The sequence below is a fragment of the Toxorhynchites rutilus genome, chromosome 2, assembly GCF_029784135.1.
Source record: "Toxorhynchites rutilus septentrionalis strain SRP chromosome 2, ASM2978413v1, whole genome shotgun sequence".
Classification (NCBI taxonomy): domain Eukaryota; kingdom Metazoa; phylum Arthropoda; class Insecta; order Diptera; family Culicidae; genus Toxorhynchites; species Toxorhynchites rutilus.
In genome coordinates this window covers 326,977,173-326,995,290 of record NC_073745.1, presented here as the reverse complement: position 1 = coordinate 326,995,290, position 18,118 = coordinate 326,977,173, and the positions used below count along the sequence as shown (strand labels likewise).

Below are 18,118 nucleotides of genomic sequence, written 5' to 3'. Positions count from 1 at the left end.
AAATCATCTAAAAATCTCTTCAAAGTCTTCCCAATCTAAAATCTCCTTCAAATTTTCTCAAAACCTTCTCAAAATCTTTTCAAAATCTTCCCGAAATCTTCTCAAAATCTTCCTAAATTCTTCCTAAAATTTTCTCACAATCTTCTCAAAATATTGTGGAAATTTCTCAAAATCTTTTCAGTCTTCTCAAAATCTTCTTAAAAACTTCTCAAAATCATGTAAAAATCTCTTCAAAATCTTCCCAATCTAAAATCTCCTTCAAATTTTCTCAAATACTTCTCAAAATCTTAAAAAAAAACTTCTCAAAATCCTTATATATCTTTTGAAACATACTAAATCTCCGAAAATCTTCAGAAAGCTACAAAAATCTTCAGAATGTTTCAGAAATCTTTGAAATTTGTTGGTAATCTTCAAATATACCAAACACCTCAAAAATATTCAGAAATCTTCAAAAATATTTAGAAATCTTCAAAAATATTGAGAAATCTTCAGAAGTTTTCGAAACTTTTCAAAGAAAACTTCAAAAACTACAAAACTACAAAGTCTACAGATATTCTCAAATATCTTCAGAAATCTTGAGAAATGTTTAGAAATCTTCAGGAATCGTAAGAAATATTCACAAATGTTTAAAGATCTTCGTAGGTCTTCAATAGTCTTCAGAAAGCTTAAGAAATTTTCAAAAATCCTCAGAAAGCATAAAAAGTCAGAAATCTTTGGAAGTTTTTTGAATTCTTCGGAAGTTTTCAGAAATATTCTCACAATCTTTTTAAAATCTTTCTAAAATCTTCCTAAAAATTTTCTCAAAACCTTCTTAAAATCTCCTCAAAATCTTCTCAAAATCTTCTCGAGATCATCCCAAAATGTTCTCAACTCTTTTCAAAATCTTCTCAATTTTGTTTCAAATTCTTCTCAGTTTTCTTAAAATTTTCTTAAACACTTCACAAAATCTTTTCGGAATCTCTTCAGTTTTCTCAAAATCTTCTCAAAATTTTCTTAAAACCACCTCAAAATCTATTAATATGTTACCAAAACCTTCTCAAAATCTCCTAAAAATCTCCTCATAAAATTATCTCAAAGTCTTCTGTCTTATCTTCAAAATCATCTCTAAATATACCCAAAATCATTATAAAATCTTCATAAACCTTCAGAAAACATACAAAATTTCCAAAAATCTTCGAAAGCTACAAAACAAACAAAAGTTTCAGCAATCTTTAAACATCTTTGATAATCTTCAATTATATTCAGACACCTCAGAAGTATTTAGAAATCTCCAGAAATCTTGAGAAATCCTCAAAAATCTTCAGAAATCCCGAAACTTTCCAAAACAGCAAAAATTTTAAAAAGTCTACAGACATCCTTAAATATCTTCAGAAATCTTGAGAAATATTTAGAAGTCTTTAGGAATCTTAAAAATTCTTCAGAAATATTTAGAAATCTTCAGGAATTGTCTTCGGAGATTTTCAATTGTCTTCAGAAATCTTAGAAAATTTACAGAACTCTTCAGAAATCTTCAAAAATGTTCAAAGAAAGTTTCAAGTTTTCAGAAATTTTCGGAAATCTTAGAAAACCTCCATAAATTTTCAGAACTTTTCAGAAATCTTCAGAAGTCCTCATAAATCTTCCGAAAATCTCCTAAAATCTTCATAGATATTCAGTAGTCTTCAGAAATGCTCAGAAATCTTCAGAAACTTTCAGAAATCTTCAGAAATCTTCAGAAGTTTTCAGAAATTTTCAGAAATTTTCAGAAATTTTCAGAATTCTTCAGAAATCTTCAGAAATCTTCAGAAATTTTCAAAAAAATTTAGGATTCTTCAAAAATTTTCAGAAATTTCCAGAAATCTTCAGAAGTCTTCATAAATCTTAAAAAAATATATAGAGATAATTATAAATTTTCGAAGTCCTTATTCTGAATATTTCAGAATTCTTCAGAAATCTTCGGAATTAATATTCAGAAATCTTTAGAAATCTTCAGAGATCTTCAAAATCTTCAGAAAACTTAATAAATCTTCAGAAAGTTTCAGAAGTCTTTTGAAATCTTTAAAAATGGTTAGAAATTTTCGGAGTACTTATTCAAAAGTTTTCAGAAATTTTTAGAAATCTTCAGAAATCTCCAGAACTTTTCATAAATCTTCAGAGAATCTTCAGAAATCTTCGGAGGTCTTCAATACCACTCACGAGTCGCGAAACTGGACTAGGACACAACACTTACATATAGTCCTTACAAACATTAAATCTGATACAGTCCAGTAGATGAGCAACATCGAGCCCGAAACCGGTCAATTTTAACCCTTTCAATGTTTGTAAGATTTGCTGTGTCCTACCAAACCAAAATTAAATGATGCTTTCAATAGTCTTCAGAGATCTTAAGAAATTTTAAGAAATCTTCGAAACTGTCGAGAAAATCTTGAGAAATCATCAGAAATATTCAGAAATCTTTAGAAATCTTAAAAAAATTTCAGAAAATTTCAGAAACTTCTAAAAAATTTATAAATTTTCTGAAGTTTTTCAGAAATCTTCAGAAATCTTCATAAGTCTTCATAAAGCTTCATAAATCTTCATAAATCTTCATAAATCTACAGAAAATCTTCAAAAATATTAAAAAGTCTACAAATATCTTCAAAAGCTTTCAGAGTTCTTTAGAAACTTTTGAAATTTTTTGTGCCCTTATTTTGATGTTTTCAGAAGTCTTCAGAAATCTTCAGGAAAATTCAGAAATTTTTAAAAGTCTTCGGGAATCATTAGAAATGTTCAGAAATTTTCGAAATATTTATTCTGAAGTTTCCTGAAGTCTTCAAAAATCTTAATAGATCTTCAGTAATCTTCAAAAATGTTCAAAAATTTTCAGAAATCTTCGGAAGTCTCCAGAAAACGACGAAATTGAAATCGTTAAATTTTTTCGAAATTTTTAGAACTCCCCAAGTTGATCGAATCTTCCAATTCTGCAGAATGTTCCAAATCTTCCTATTCTTCAGAATCTTCCAAACCTCCCAAATCTGTCGAATCTTCTCAATCATTGGAACCTTCCTCCGAATCATCAATTTCTTACAATTTCTATCTTTAGTATGCAACCGTATCTTAGATTCTGATTCTGAGTTCTAATAAAATAACAACAATTCAAAAATTTTGGTCCCGTTTGAGTCTATGGAGTCCAGAACTAAAGGGTGTGTCACATCAAATTGCATCACGGAAAAAACGCTGTAGAAATTCACCCAGTAGACCGATCCTTTTGAAAATTTTAGACAGTAAAATAAAAAGTATTAAACAACTTTTGGCATTTTCTTTTTATTCATACTTCGAGCCCAAGCCCGTATGCTCGCACCTTCCCCTTTACCCCGTCCCTAAGGTTCTGTACAACGTCAGGTTGTAGTTTTTTTTGAACAGAAATCCATTTTCTCTTGAAGTCCGCCTCCGATTTGACAACTTTTGGGTTCTTCCGGAGGGCCTGCTTCATAATCGCCCAATATTTCTCTATTGGGCGTAGCTCCGGCGCGTTGGGCGGGTTCATTTCTTTTGGCACGAAGGTGACCCCGTTGGCTTCGTACCACTCCAACACGTCCTTTGAATAGTGGCACGAAGCGAGATCCGGCCAGAAGATGGTCGGGCCCTCGTGCTGCTTCAATAGTGGTAGTAAGCGCTTCTGTAGGCACTCCTTAAGGTAAACCTGCCCGTTTACCGTGCCGGTCATCACGAAGGGGGCGCTCCGCTTTCCGCAAGAGCAGATCGCTTGCCTCACCATGTACTTTTTGGCAAACTTGGATAGTTTCTGCTTGCGAATCTCATCCGGAACGCTGAATTTGTCCTCTGCGGAGAAGAAGAACAGGCCCGGCAGCTGACGAAAGTCCGCTTTGACGTAGGTTTCGTCGTCCATTACCCGGCAATGCGGCTTCGTCAGCATTTCGGTGTACAGCTTCCGGGCTCGCGTCTTCCCCACCATGTTTTGCCTTTCGTCGCGGTTAGGAGCCTTCTGAACCTTGTATGTACGCAGGCCCTCCCGCTGCTTGGTCCGCTGGACGAATGAACTTGACAAATTCAGCTTATTGGCGACATCCCGGACCGAACTTCTCGGATCACGTCTAAACTGCTTAACTACGCGCTTGTGATCTTTTTCACTAATGGAGCATCCATTTTTGCCGTTCTTCACCTTGCGGTTGATGGTTAGGTTCTCAAAGTATCGTTTTAGTACTCTGCTGACCGTGGATTGGACGATTCCCAGCATCTTACCGATGTCCCGATATGACAACTCCGGATTCTCGAAATGAGTGCACAGGATTAATTCACGACGCTCTTTTTCGTTCGACGACATTTTTCCAAATTTACGAAAAATTGACAGTGAAGCATGGCCAACGTGATCTATACACTCTTATCTGATTATAAGCGAAAGCTGAAGATATAACTCCTAAAAATTAAATTTCTACAGCGTTTTTTCCGTGATGCAATTTGATGTGACACACCCTTTAGTCTTAAAATCGTATTTTTTAACAAAACGTCCAATTGTGGAAATTCGTATTTTTTCAACCGCTTATACGATTTACGATTTGCAAATGAAAGGAATTACTTCCAGGCAAGACATCTAGGAATGTTCTTTTTTGTGGTTTTCGTTATGTCCAGACCAAAGTGATCCTAACTTTTTATGTCATTTTCAGAAAGTTGAGATTTTTGTTTACATAAAATATCGAAATCTCAGGAAGACTTATTCTTTCGTTTTTGAGATACATTAAATAAATATTTTATAATTTATTATTATTTTTATGCATACTTCGACAAATTTTCAATCCTTTTAAGTTTAATGAGAGATATTTGAATAAACTATCTGGGAAAAATGGTAAACTTAAAAAAGCATCTTAAATATCTACTGTTACATGATGCTATAAAAAAGTTTTTTATATGATTTTTGTGATGAAATGTATAAAGGTTGAAAATCCATCGAGTGATTTGGAATCTACAATTATATGGAAGGACAGTCTCAAAATCACATAAAAAAGTTAGGCATTTGGAGTGCTCCAATTTGGCTTTTCCCTTTCATTTCAGAGCGAAACATCTCACCCCTGGATAACCCGACTCCGCATTTGGGACAGTGTGGGGACCCACGTTCCACTGAAAACGACCTCACCCTCGTCCATTATCACGTCGGCTGCCGCGTCTTCACCGTTGTCGTCTTCTGCTGGAACTTCGTATGGTACCGGCGGTCCAACGGGTGTGACTTCCGCTCTGTATGCCAGCACGACCACCACCAGCAGCAGTACAACGGTGCTGTATCAGCAGATGATGAACCGCACGGTTGGTACCTACTATGGTACAGCAAATCAGCATGGTAAAAGTTTGAAGATCAACGTCGACAACGTTTGGAATCCGGTAGATCAGTACATATATGGGCCGACCGTGAACAGTATATTTAACCAGCCGCCACAGCCCCAACAGGCGCAGCACCAGAGTGGTATCATGGGTGACAAGGGATTAGTGTTCGGCGCGGGCATCGGTCTGCAGGAGAAGATGCCCAAATACTCTTCCGGTAGTGGGAAGGGATCCAAAGAGAGTTCCCGATATAGCAAAGATGGTCCCAACGAGTTGGTTAAAGAGCACGGAGTAAGCTCTGGGCGTCGTGAGAAGTCCGGTAGAAATAGCCGCCGGTTGTTGGCGGAGTTCTACGACAACGAGGCGCCCAAGCTGTGCGATCATGTCTCGCTGGAGACAAAGGATAACCGGATGAGGCCATGTACTCCGCTGGAAAGCTATGTCAGTACCGGAAGTGATTTGGTAAGTTTTGTTGTTTTTCTGTTGACACAATCAGTCCTGTTGATCGACCCATTTTACACACAGAAAATTGAGTTCCACACCATGGTGGGAACATCGCTGTTCCCGTCCAGCTTCGGCATCAAATACGAATACATTGATACGGAGCTGGGTGGCGAACCGTACCTCGGTCAAAAGGGAGAGGAAGTTCCGCTGCTCTGTTCACGGGTGTTCCGCAAAAGCAATGGTGATTTCCAATCGCCTCGCAACGTGTTTCTGCATGGTCGGGGAGGAGCAAAGAACATCTCCTGTCTCTACCGGTTTGAAGCTTCCGTCGGGGAAAGGGTAAGTTTGCGATGCTTGGGATTAGATCTTCACGTCAGTGATTGTCTGTTGAACTCGTCTTCTAGGTGCGTATCCAGCTGTATAACGTATCCTTCGGGGAGTCGGCTACGTGTGTCACTGAATCTGATGGACACACGGGTCGGGCTCGATGTGTTCCTTCTGAAAGCGATCCCGAAGGTAGAGTCGGCGAGCTGCGGATCTTCGATGTACCCTACAAAGACGTGAAGATACCACTCGGATGCTTCTGTGACAATACCAGTACCTACAACTCTCCCCTTACATTCATTTCAAACTCGCGCACGCTAGAATTGACCTTCGTTGTGACCCGACTGAACATCTCGGAGGATTTTGCCGACGTGTACTTTCACGCTTCGTACGATTTCCTGATTACGAAGGAGTGCAGAAAGCGACTTAAGTTACGAGGTTCCGGTGGTGAAGATAGCGTTAGCTATCCGTTAAAATCGCACGAAGCAAGCTGCGATGGACTACCGTGGTATATCGAAGCCCAGCAGCAGGATCGTAGCTTGTTCGTACGAACCTGGGGAAGCTACCTTTCCGTAGAGCCCACACAGGAAGACTTCTCTAAATGCCACACCCGAAACCGATTAATTGTGTACAGTGGGAAGCCACTGAAGGTAATGCGAGTCATCTGCCCGTCGTCTCCGTCCAGCCGGTCTGCCGCGTTACACATTTTCTCGGAGGATTGGCTGAGTGGTCAGCCCTTCCTTAGTACGGATAGGTAAGTCCTCCAATTTATGTCGAATGTTGCACCTCCCTCAACACAAACTCCAATGAATACAGACCCGTCAGCATGGTGTTGGAGCCAATCCACAAAGAGTCGGGCAGCATTGCCTTCTCCTGGTTGGAGATTCAACGCACCAAAGCCTCGCTTATTCAGCAGCTAGATTTGCAAACGAACTTCACTGCCAATGACACCCTAGTAGAATTTGGTCTCTACCCAAGAGAATCCGAGTGCGAACATCGCTGCCCCGAGCTGGATGCCTGCATCGGTAGCACTCTGTGGTGCGATGGTATGTCCCGGCCATCGATCCATCGATCCATCGTCTAACCCACTTCAAATCTACTCCATTAGGTCGACCCAACTGCCCGTCCGGGCACGACGAGAGCGAACAGGTGTGCGGCAGCCGACTGATGGAGCTGCCGAGTGGAGTGTTCGCTGCGCTCGGCATCCTTGCCGCCGCCCTGTCCGCCTGTCTCATCTTCTGCGTGTTGGCGATGGTGAAAAAACGCCGAAAGACCAGTGAGAAGCTGAAGACGGCACCGCCCTCGCTCAACGGAACCCTCACCAAGAAGGACTACAAGAAGGAGCCGCTGTTCTTCGATCCGGACTCCTGACACGGACTGCAACCGGTCGAATACATCCACGTGGACCGGGAGACGACCGTGTGACATGTTGTCTACGTCGACATGGACGATCTGGCATACTGCTGAACGTCAACCAAAGGTAATGAATGACCTTCTTCTTCTGCGCTGGTTTCCCCCAGGAATTTTCGCCAAAAATTCACAAAGACACACACACGTACATACTTACATACGAACACATACATACACGCATATATAAACGGACATACCAAATTTACGAGGGAACGATGACACAAACAAGATGGACAAAACTACCCTTGAGAGACGCCGAAAGCAAAATTGAAAATAATTCAGACCCCATTTCGACGAAGCCAATAAAAGAGAGAGGGAGGAGAACGAAGCATAGAACAAACAAAAAAAAACACAGTATACAGCCATAAAAGCTGAGATCTTTCAAAACCAAGTGAAACTTGATAGAACAAAGTAATATAGAGATCTTTTTAAGCGTTTGTAAGATTTTTATTCTACAAAAGTCTTGTCAACTTGTCAACCTTAGTTTTCTATTACGATCTTTTTTCGATTGGCCCAGAGGGCTCGTTGATTCGACACGGAAGAGTAAATTATAGCAAACAAAAAAAAACATAGAATTGTACGGCGACGCCTTGCTGCTCAGCCGCCGCTCCGGATGGTGGATGGCGGCTGTCAGGGCCCAATCCCAAAAAAAAAAAAAAATAAAGGAGATAAGCCGTAGTTATGTGTAGAGTCGCCACTTGAATTAAGCGATAGCATCCTAAGGCAAACAATATGGGGCAGAAGGGAAGTAAACAAACAAACAAAAAAAAACTAGCCAAATATTTTTTTAAGAGAAACGTTACTCACTGAGAAAAACAAAAATAAAACTACTATAGCAGAAAGGGAAAATGTAACCAAGAGGAAAAATGAAACAAAACAATTACTAAACTTCTTCTACTATAAGCTGTTATCGACACGGAATGTCACAAAAAACTGTGACATGATACACTGAAAGAAAACAAACCAAATTACTAGAATAGATTTTCTGTTGATCGGTTCGATACCGAAACCTTGGTTTGTGTTACCTGTAGATTGTTGCGAGGATTGGATTCGTGGTGAAACCTGGTGGATTTATTGTTTTTTTCCTATATGTTGCATTTTTCAGTAATTTTCTCTTAACTTCGTGCAATTTGTGGCATTCAAACTGATCCGGAACCATAACTGATTTTTTTTCGAAATGGAAACAGAACGAACCCTGTACACTTTTGAAGATGGGAACCGAGAAACATTAACATGGTTTGAGTTTTGGAAATGTTCATTTGTAGTGAGTATGATTTCCTCTGGTGCTTTGCTCGGTTTTATTACGATGATTTCAATTTAGAGGAAAATGGAGCTGAACTTCTTTGTATCAATCGTTATTGATTGATGTCCACAAGTTGGAGATAGAATCTTTTGGGATACTTCATCTATTCCCTTCTCATCGAAATGCAATGTATGGTGCATGGCACAAATACAGACAGCACGATGCTGTGTTTGAAAAAAAAAATAAAATCATTGAACCATCGCAATTCTGTGTTCGATCCATAAGTTTTTATGCGGAATCGAGACTGAGGATTGACACTGATAAGAAACGCAGGGTAAAGCGGCCCATAGACGTTCAATATTATGGCGCTAAGAAATTGGAAGAAGAAAAGTTGGAATTGGAAAAGGAAGAAAGAAATTGGATTCAAAAAACAGTGTCCACTCCGTCTCGATATTATTGGATGAACGCCGTTGAGCTTAGGCTTGGGTAAACTGTACACTTCGTAGAAGCTCTCCGTGACTGACCTGAACCAGCGAAATTGCACAAAGAACACACCGAATGACGCTTGGGAGTAGCGAATCATTCTCATTGTGCAAATTTCGGTGAATCGACCTTAAATAGTCAATTAACGAAGACGGTCAGGTCCTTACAGTCACCAGGAGAAGAGAAGGAATGCTAGTATGATGTTCGCCGTCCGAAGGCCAGAAGGGTCACCTCTATAGCGTGGTTCTCTAGCGATTATCAAGGAAGGGATAGTTGTCAGAAGGAGGAGGTCGATTCACCTTTGGTGAGTGATGTGATTATGAGTTTATCCATTACTTTCTTTGCATAATAACCATGGATAACAGCCATCCTCCTTGTGGAGTTTTGAACCCTATGCTCTGGTTCTCAATAGTTTCAGGTTCTTTTTCGGACATGCTACTATAGAGATCCGTCATTCGCAGGTGGTAGTTATTATTGGATGAACGCCGTTGGAGATGAATGTGGACCAAGGCAAAGTCCATGATGCTCAAAAGTTGAATGACTTTTTAGGTGCGTCAAAAAGCTACCGTTGTTTGTCATTGTAGACGTCTCTAGAAGTAAATACTGGTCGACATTGACATACGGCCGTGACTGATTCTCCGCGTATAAGCATAACAAACACCTTCGAAGACGCTGAACTGGAGGCGTGGCTCGTTAAGGATCAGGACCAAACGCAAGAAAACCTTGCTCCATGATTAGTAGTTACCCGCCAAGCCATTTTCAAGCGACTGCTTGGTATCGTTTGGGATTGGCCAATTAAAAGGGAGGTTTGATGATCGTAGATAACTGACGGATAGCCATTGCCATCCCTTCAATATTATTCTATTCGTTTCATTAAGGAATTCGGAATGTGAATTTTAGGAATTCGGATAAGCGGAAATTTTAGAATCAAGTTACTTTAATTTAGAAAATTAATTGTGAATCTAATTCAATTGTTTTGTAGTGACAGCAGAAGCAACATTGGATTTGTGTCTCGGCTTCTCACGGACTTCAGAAGTTGTCCCTTGTGGCATCATTGTTTTTTTTTTCCTTTATTTATTTAATAAGGCTCAAGTGGATAAAGAGCCATCATCAAGCAGTACATTTTTAAACTATTTGAATATATTAGAACTACATAATCATTAACTTAAGTCTAATTAGCCAAAACTACAGAACAATATAAAAATATATAATTTATTCCATCGTTGCCTCGTCGGTATTATCCTTGTCTGGAACAGTGCCTGTGGTGGGTCGTAACAACTACATCGCCAGATGATGTAGCAACGGTATCCAAAAACTACCAAAGTGAGTGCCTCCTTGTTATGTTAATAGCTCCTGTAATGATCTTATCTCAACGGGTACTAAGTTCTGATTGTGTAATAGGAAAGGAAGGGAGAATGGACAGTGGGAGTAGGAAATGGGACCTAAATAATAACATTAGCGCTTCTTAGGAAGACATATATGGGGAACATAAAATTAGGGTCGCGAGTAGCTAAGATATCGCGAACTGGCATGCGTGAGTGTACTCCTTGAGCCTCTAAATCGGCAACCAGTTTAATTCTTTCATTGCAAAATTCATTACATGACCAAACAACGTGCTCGATGTCATGATATCCTTGACCACAATTGCATAAATTGTTAGTAGCAAGACCTATGCGGAAGAGATGCGCATTTAGCGCGGAATGATTGGACATCAATATGGACATAGTTCTAATAAAATTTCTGTCAAGATCTAATCTTTTCAACCAGGCCTTCGTTGAAACTTTGGGGATAATAGAGTATAGCCATCTCCCAAGCTCATCTCTGTTCCATTGGTTTTGCCAACTGGTGAGTGACTGCTGTCGGGAAATGGAGAAGACTTCCCGATACGCTATTTGTCTTTCAAAAACTGTGCCCTGCATACTACCCACCTTTGCGAGTGTATCCGCTTTCTCATTACCAGGAATAGAGCAATGGGACGGAATCCAAATGAAAGTAATTCGAATACTTTTATCAACAAGAAAATTCAATGAATCCCTAATTTTGATAAGAAAATATGATGCTTTCGTCTGTTGTTTCAAGGATTGAATGGCTTGTATACTGCTAAGACTATCCGAGAAAATAAAATAGTGATCAGGTGGTAAGGACTCAATGGTCTTAATCGCATGATATATTGCAGTCAGTTCGGCAACATACACTGAACAAGGCTCTTCAAGTTTATGGAAGCAAGTGAGATGTTCGTTAAAGATACCAAAACCAGTAGATCCGTTAATTCATGAACCATCGGTGAAAATCATTCTTGGAGAATTGATATGGTTATATTTTTAAGCGAAAATATTAGGGACTAGCTGACCCGGCAAATTTCGTCCCGCCCAAACTTTGTTTTTGGTTATCAATACCTTCAGACATTCACGTTTTCTTACTATGAGCAAGTTCATGGGTCCAATCGCAAAATTGTTCATTGATTGATCTTCTAATCGACCCCGTTGAATTTTGTATGGCAGCTCCCCCTTAGAGAGGGGGGTGGAGTGTTAAACCACCGCAAAAACATTTGTTGCACCCTAAATCCTCCACATGCAAAATTTGGTTCCATTTGCTTGATTAATTCTCGAGTTATGCAGAAATTTGAGTTTCATTTGTATGGTAGCTCTCCCTTATAGAAGGGGGTGGAGTGTCTAACCACAGTGGAAACATTTAGTACACCCTAAAACCTCCATATGCCTAATTTGGTTTCATTAGCTTGATTAATTCTCGAGTAATGCAGAAATTTGTGTTTTATTTTATGGCAGCCCCATGTAGATAGGGGGATGGAGAGTTTAACCATCATAGAAACATTTATTGCACCCTAAAACCTCCATATGCCTAATTTGGTTTCATTTGTTAGATTAATTCTCAAGTAATGCAGAAATTTGTGTTTCATTTGTATGGCAGACCAAAAAATAATGTGAGACAGCATGATAATGTGAGACGCTAACCACTCGGCCACGGGTGCACTACTTGCACTGTGGTCATGCGTATTCTAGAGCTTGTCAGTCAAGAATACATTCAAGGCGTGTTATAAGGCATAGAAATCTGAAAAAAGTACTACTAATAAAAATGACTCAAGTAATACTTACGTGGAGAAGGCAAATGTTCCACTGGGAACTTTAGTGCCATCCAAGAACAAGAAGATAAAGATAAAAAGCGTTCAATAATCTTTCGAGACCATTTCATGAAGAATTTTATGAATGCATTATACGAAACATGTTAAATAATGTCGACAAAATATTACGAAATCCGATTCGGAACCAATTTATTGATTTGTTATTATTTTTGAATAAAACTTTTTTTTTTTTTTTTTCATTAACCAACCAATCAACTCTCCACGGTTGTCAAAATCCACAAATCCACGAAGACGTCAATCCCGTCGCATGGATGAATTGAAATAAAACACAATCCTCACTGTAAATAGCGCCATTGTAAAAGTCGTGTAAATACTAGAAGAAAAAAAAAACCTAGCAATCAAATTGGGCGAGTGTAACATTCGATAACATCCTCCACTGGTGAAAAAACTTCTCCACCTTAGTTCACTAACCTTGAAAGCAGTCAGTTGTCTGGTAAAGAATTATATAAACCCACACACAGACACTTAAATGCACTCACATACATTTGCACTAGGAAAACGATTAATGTTGTAAAAAAAGAACAAAATACATTGTTATCAGTAACACAAGCTAAAATAGCAAAGGTCAAACGAATATTTTTCTATGACCCCATCTAACCGGGTAAGCGAACCCTTTTCGGAGATCCTATGGAGCAACGAAAAGGGCTTACTACTTGCCAGAATCAGTTAGGATGTGCGCTTCGAAGCGACAGGAAACCCGATAAGACTTAATATGCAAAGAAGCAAAAATGCAAACAGCAGCTGATTGATATGAAGGGTTGCTCAACATTACTTTCAACAACTGATGAGGCACTGTGAACGGGTAAATCGTGATTACGAGTATCGGAATTTCCGGAAGGTAGAATCCGTGTAGAGGAAAATCAAAATTATTACTAAGTACTCATTCCAATGAGATTAGTAAGGAACCAAACGCCAAAAATCGAGCTCTTCTCGGGCACACTGTACGAGACAGCAAGTGGAAGCAAACAACTGACACGATCGAATGAGTCAAAAAACACTAGAGAATTAAACTTCAAATAAACATAACAAAATATTGCACAGAATCTTTCCAGGCACAACACCACACAAAAAGTAAGTAAAAATGAAGTTACATGAAATAATTGATATTTAAAGAAAAAACAAAGTATGACACAGCAGACAAAAATCATCCCATAGACTCTTTATGAAGAAAAATGGAACACTAAGACATTGTAAACAAAGCATCAACAGCAAACAACAACATAAAATTTGAAAAAATGATAGGATTTGGAAGGGTATCGTTAAACATAGGAAATTGAGTGTGAGGAAAGTTCGATTTATTTTTTAGGGATATTCTTCATCAGTTTCTTTATTTAAAGTCTTCATAAACAAAACACTACCATTCACGCGGTTGTTATGCCTACCCTATTAGACTTCCCCAGGATTTCTCACCTTTTCTATGTGATTCGTATCACTGAGAGGAGAATAAAATTAGCTTATTTCTATGACAAACAACCTTCAAATATATGTACAACGGCGTCGATGAGTAGAGCAATCTATGAGCTACTCGCAATTGAAACCATAAAATGTTGCGAACATTTTCCCACACTCAACACTTGCTCTGTACATTTTTTTTTTGTTCCGTAATGTGAAAAGGAAATGTATAACAAAAAAAAATCAATCATTAGTTATCTACAATTCGGATGATAGTTACTAAAGCGAATTTATTCAATAAAGATTAGAACTGAGATGAGATATTGAATCGAGATTGATATTATGATTAAAGTAAACAAAAAGTCTCACTCGTACTTATTATATAGGAACATATTTCAATTTTCCAAAGCAAGAAAGAAAAAATGCTGCCATCATCTAGAAAAAATACAAGCAGAACTGTGAGCACCAACCGATCGTTTGACGTTTTGATTTCAAGCGCGTTAGATCGATCGGGAAGAATTCTGCTGCCATTATACCGTTGATTGGTCTATTTTCTTTAGTATGATTATTCAATTGACTACCACTACACACAACAAATACTGTAAAAAAGTGAATCGTGCCGAGCAAAATAAAAGATGATTTGATAAAAAAGAAAGTCTGAATCAGCTGTCTGTCCAATATTGTCACTAGAACGAAAAGAAATCTTTGCCACAATCTGCGTACTTATTGGCTGACCTCATTCGAATGATCTTGCTTCGGTGCCAATGAATTTAAAATTCTAATTGAGAGAAATCGCAATCCCCAGACACAAACTCTGAGCGACTCTCCGATGGGAACAACGCTCACACTTTTGTCGGAGTGAAGCACGTGGCCCACGGCAACAAGTCCGACAATGCGACAAATGAGTGATCAAAACAAAACGAAAATCTACACGAGCGAGAGAGTTTCTGGCTTAAATATGAGTCACTTGGAGAGAGAAATCGTAGCATCATCGTTCTCTTTGGTTCTCTGGTACTCTCGTGGCAAAGAAAAGTGGAAAATGAGAATTTGAAGCATTAACTTATTTCTGCTGCTATCCGTTTGCGTCGTGTTTTATGCCTTCCAGTTCGTTCAGGTCCTCCAATCGAATTTGTACTTCAGCTGAACACGTAACGCAGTGACGATAATGAGCAATGAGACAGGATGAAAAAGATTTAGCGGTTGGAACAGGTGAGTATAGAACTGGATATCATTTATAAAATCACGAGTTTATCCATCTAGGTAAAACGACAAATGTAGTTAATTTTTGGTTTTCCAGGCCGTTACACTCAATGGTCAGCAACACTTACTAGGTATTTGAATAACTTTTTTGATGTACTGTTTTAATCTTATTCATAGATACCGGAATCCACATATCAATAATTATACAAACTGATTTAAAAGGTTAAAAGCTATATCGATTAAAATTTTTTATGTTTTTGACATCTATCAGCAATATTTTATTCAAAAGTCTCATTTTTTGTGTTAAAAGACATTGTACATTTTGAGCCTGCGTACTATGGTTTGAATGCGTCGTAAACATTTTCAAAGTAAAAGTAACCAAAAACGATTGATCGAATTGAACCGTTCTCAAAGAAATAGTAGGGTCTGTGCTAAGAATGAGCGATCCTCGATCGATATTTGGAAGATCGATTTTTTCCATTTGAATTTTTGATTTTCTGGATCGATTCTTTTACACAAAAAAAAAGCTAGAATAATATTTTTTCTTTCGATTTTTTCGATCTTGAAATTTTTTTGTTTGTAGATTTGTTTTTCAGTCGATTTTAATCTTACCATAGACCACCGCGTTTCATGCTGAGAAAAAAATCAAAATGCTTTTGATGTGAATAGAATGAAATGAAATATATTGTATATCCTGTTTGAAGAAAAGATGACACTCATTCATATAAATAAAAATGATTTGGTGTCGGTTCGTTATGTTTTAACTCATGAACGAATAAACGAATTAGATTATTTATTTAGAAAATTGAAAAAACATGGGTGGGTTATATCTATGATATAACCGAAATGTTGACGTACCTTAGCTTAGTAATCATTTGTTTGTATTGATTCAATTTTTCGATTAACTGAAACAATTTCCGAATTCAATATATTTGCGTTGTGAGTAAAAAGATTGAACAAATGCCATGTAAGGTCAACTTACGCATTGTGGTTGATTAAGTTCTTCGTTACAAGTAAATTTAATAACAATCCTTTTACGTTTTGTATGATTCTTATGACTTGCAAAAAATGTGAACGGAAGCAGTATCAAACGATTATTTTATTTTACATTTCCCTCTGAATTTTGCATCTCTCAAGTACTTCAAGTACAAGCAAGAAGTACATATGTACTTCCGGAACGGCGAATTTGCTTGATTTGATGAACTTTAGGCACTCAACCTTGGTTTTGACATGTGCGTTGAACGCATATTGTTTAATCAATAGGCGTTATCGCAGCAAATGGTTATTAACATTTTGCCTAATCATCAAATCATTTGTTTGTATTGATTCCATGCGTAGAAATTCAGTGAGCAGAAGATATGAAGGCATATCCTTCAATGCAACCTTGAATAACCGAGTCGAAGCGTTGTGTTCGTACCCGCTTTTGTAATCCGTGTTACAAAAACACTTTCCCGAGAGCAAAAAAGAAAACATGCGGGTGCAGAAGTATCCTCGGTTTGCATGAATCAAACAACTTCAACTTATACTTTTTATACAATAGAGGTTTTAAATTTTAAATTTTACTCGCCTCTAGTGTCTGCACGATTTTCCCAGGTTCCTAAGTTCAGAATATATTTGCTATGTAGTTTTCCCCAGACACCTTGGTTTAGAAGTCTGTATTAGGTAAACACATTTCAGCCGGAATAAAATATCCTCGACTTGCATGAATTTACATGCCAATTTCTCCACGTTCCTTGGATTTGAAGTCTGTGTTAGCGAAACACATTTCAGTCGGAACTGAAATGCCTCCGAATAATATGTATTTACGACGACAATTTCCCCACGCTCCATGGATTTGAAGTCTGTGTTAGGGAAACACATTTTAATCGGAACAACAGTACCCCCGACTTGCTTGAATTTGCAATGCCGATTTCTCCCAGGCACCTTGGTTTTGAAATCTCTGTTAGGGAACAAGCTCTCTGAAATCTGAAATCTCTGTTAGGGATACACAAAAGCTCCCTCTTTCATGTAATGCAAACATCTTTCCGACCCAGTAAGAAATGTTCAAGTTATAAGCATTCGAAATCTTTCATTTTTTCCTGCATGTTTTGTGTATAGGTTTTCATTTTACCCTCCATATATTCCGGTTAGACGTAGTCCCACGTCAAAAAAATTAAAGTTATGACATTCAAAGCGAAAGGGAATCACTAACTGAAATTAGAGTGGCATTCACTATTATCAATCGCGAATATACAGGGTCTTTCAGATTAAACGCTCACGCAACAAATTTTAATAACATCTGCAAAAGTGAACCGATTTTTATTTTTAAAAAACGAAAATAAAGCTTATTTTAAGACATTTTCGATGTGATCATCCCTTTTTTCGATAACGCGTTTGAAACGGTGAACAAAATTCTTCATGTACAACTGTAACATTACGACTTCGATGCTGTTGAAAATCCGAGTTATTTCTTCTTTAAGTTCCTCCAAATTTTGTGGTTTATTAACATAGCAACGGTCCTTCACGTACCCCCAGAGGAAGTAATCGACGACGAGAAACGTTGAATTTCTTACCATAAGAGGATAAAGTATAATTAAGGCTTCGGTTGCTCGAGTAATACGATTTCACTAAAAATATACGTTCTTCTAAATTGTACATCTTGACACTAAAAACCATCCGGTCAAACTGAACGAGTAGGCGAATATTGTCGACGAAGGGAAAAATAATTTTATAAGGAGCTATTCGATTTTTTTTGTGTGAGCGTTTAGTCTGTAGATCGCTTTCAGCAACACAATATCGTAGGAAAACGTGAGTGTTAGAAAATTATTTAAACCAAACTATCAATTGTGGGCGAGACGAAATTTACCGGATCAGGATAATAAATAAATTGGAAAAAAGGCTTTTGATTTTTCAAAGATCGATTCTTTGGTACCGATTTATTCAGTGAATCAATCCCTTCTTCTTCTTCTTCAATGGCACTAACGTTCCTAGAGGAACTTCGCCGTCTCAGCGTAGTATTACTTGCGTCATTTTTTATTAGTACTTAGTTGAGATTTCTATGCCAAATAACACGCCTTGAATGCATTCTGAATGGCAAGCTCTAGAATACGCGTGATCACAGTGCAAGTCGGAGGAAATTTCTTTAACGAAAAATTCCCCCGACCAATCAATCCCTACACCGTTTACGAAGA

General features: G+C 38.1%; 1 protein-coding gene across 1 annotated transcript in view; it reads left to right on the top strand.

Moving 5' to 3' along the window:
- LOC129771902 (uncharacterized) overlaps positions 1 to 12,547 on the top strand; it is a 473,701-nt gene extending 461,154 nt beyond the window's left edge. Inside the window, exons 12-16 of the mRNA XM_055776027.1 lie at positions 5,029 to 5,754; positions 5,818 to 6,075; positions 6,141 to 6,814; positions 6,877 to 7,106; positions 7,169 to 12,547. Of these exons, the coding sequence (XP_055632002.1) occupies positions 5,029 to 5,754; positions 5,818 to 6,075; positions 6,141 to 6,814; positions 6,877 to 7,106; positions 7,169 to 7,431 (2,151 nt within the window). The 3' untranslated portion in view covers positions 7,432 to 12,547. The remainder of the gene's footprint in view (positions 1 to 5,028; positions 5,755 to 5,817; positions 6,076 to 6,140; positions 6,815 to 6,876; positions 7,107 to 7,168) is intronic.
- The last annotated feature ends 5,571 nt before the right edge of the window (positions 12,548 to 18,118 follow it).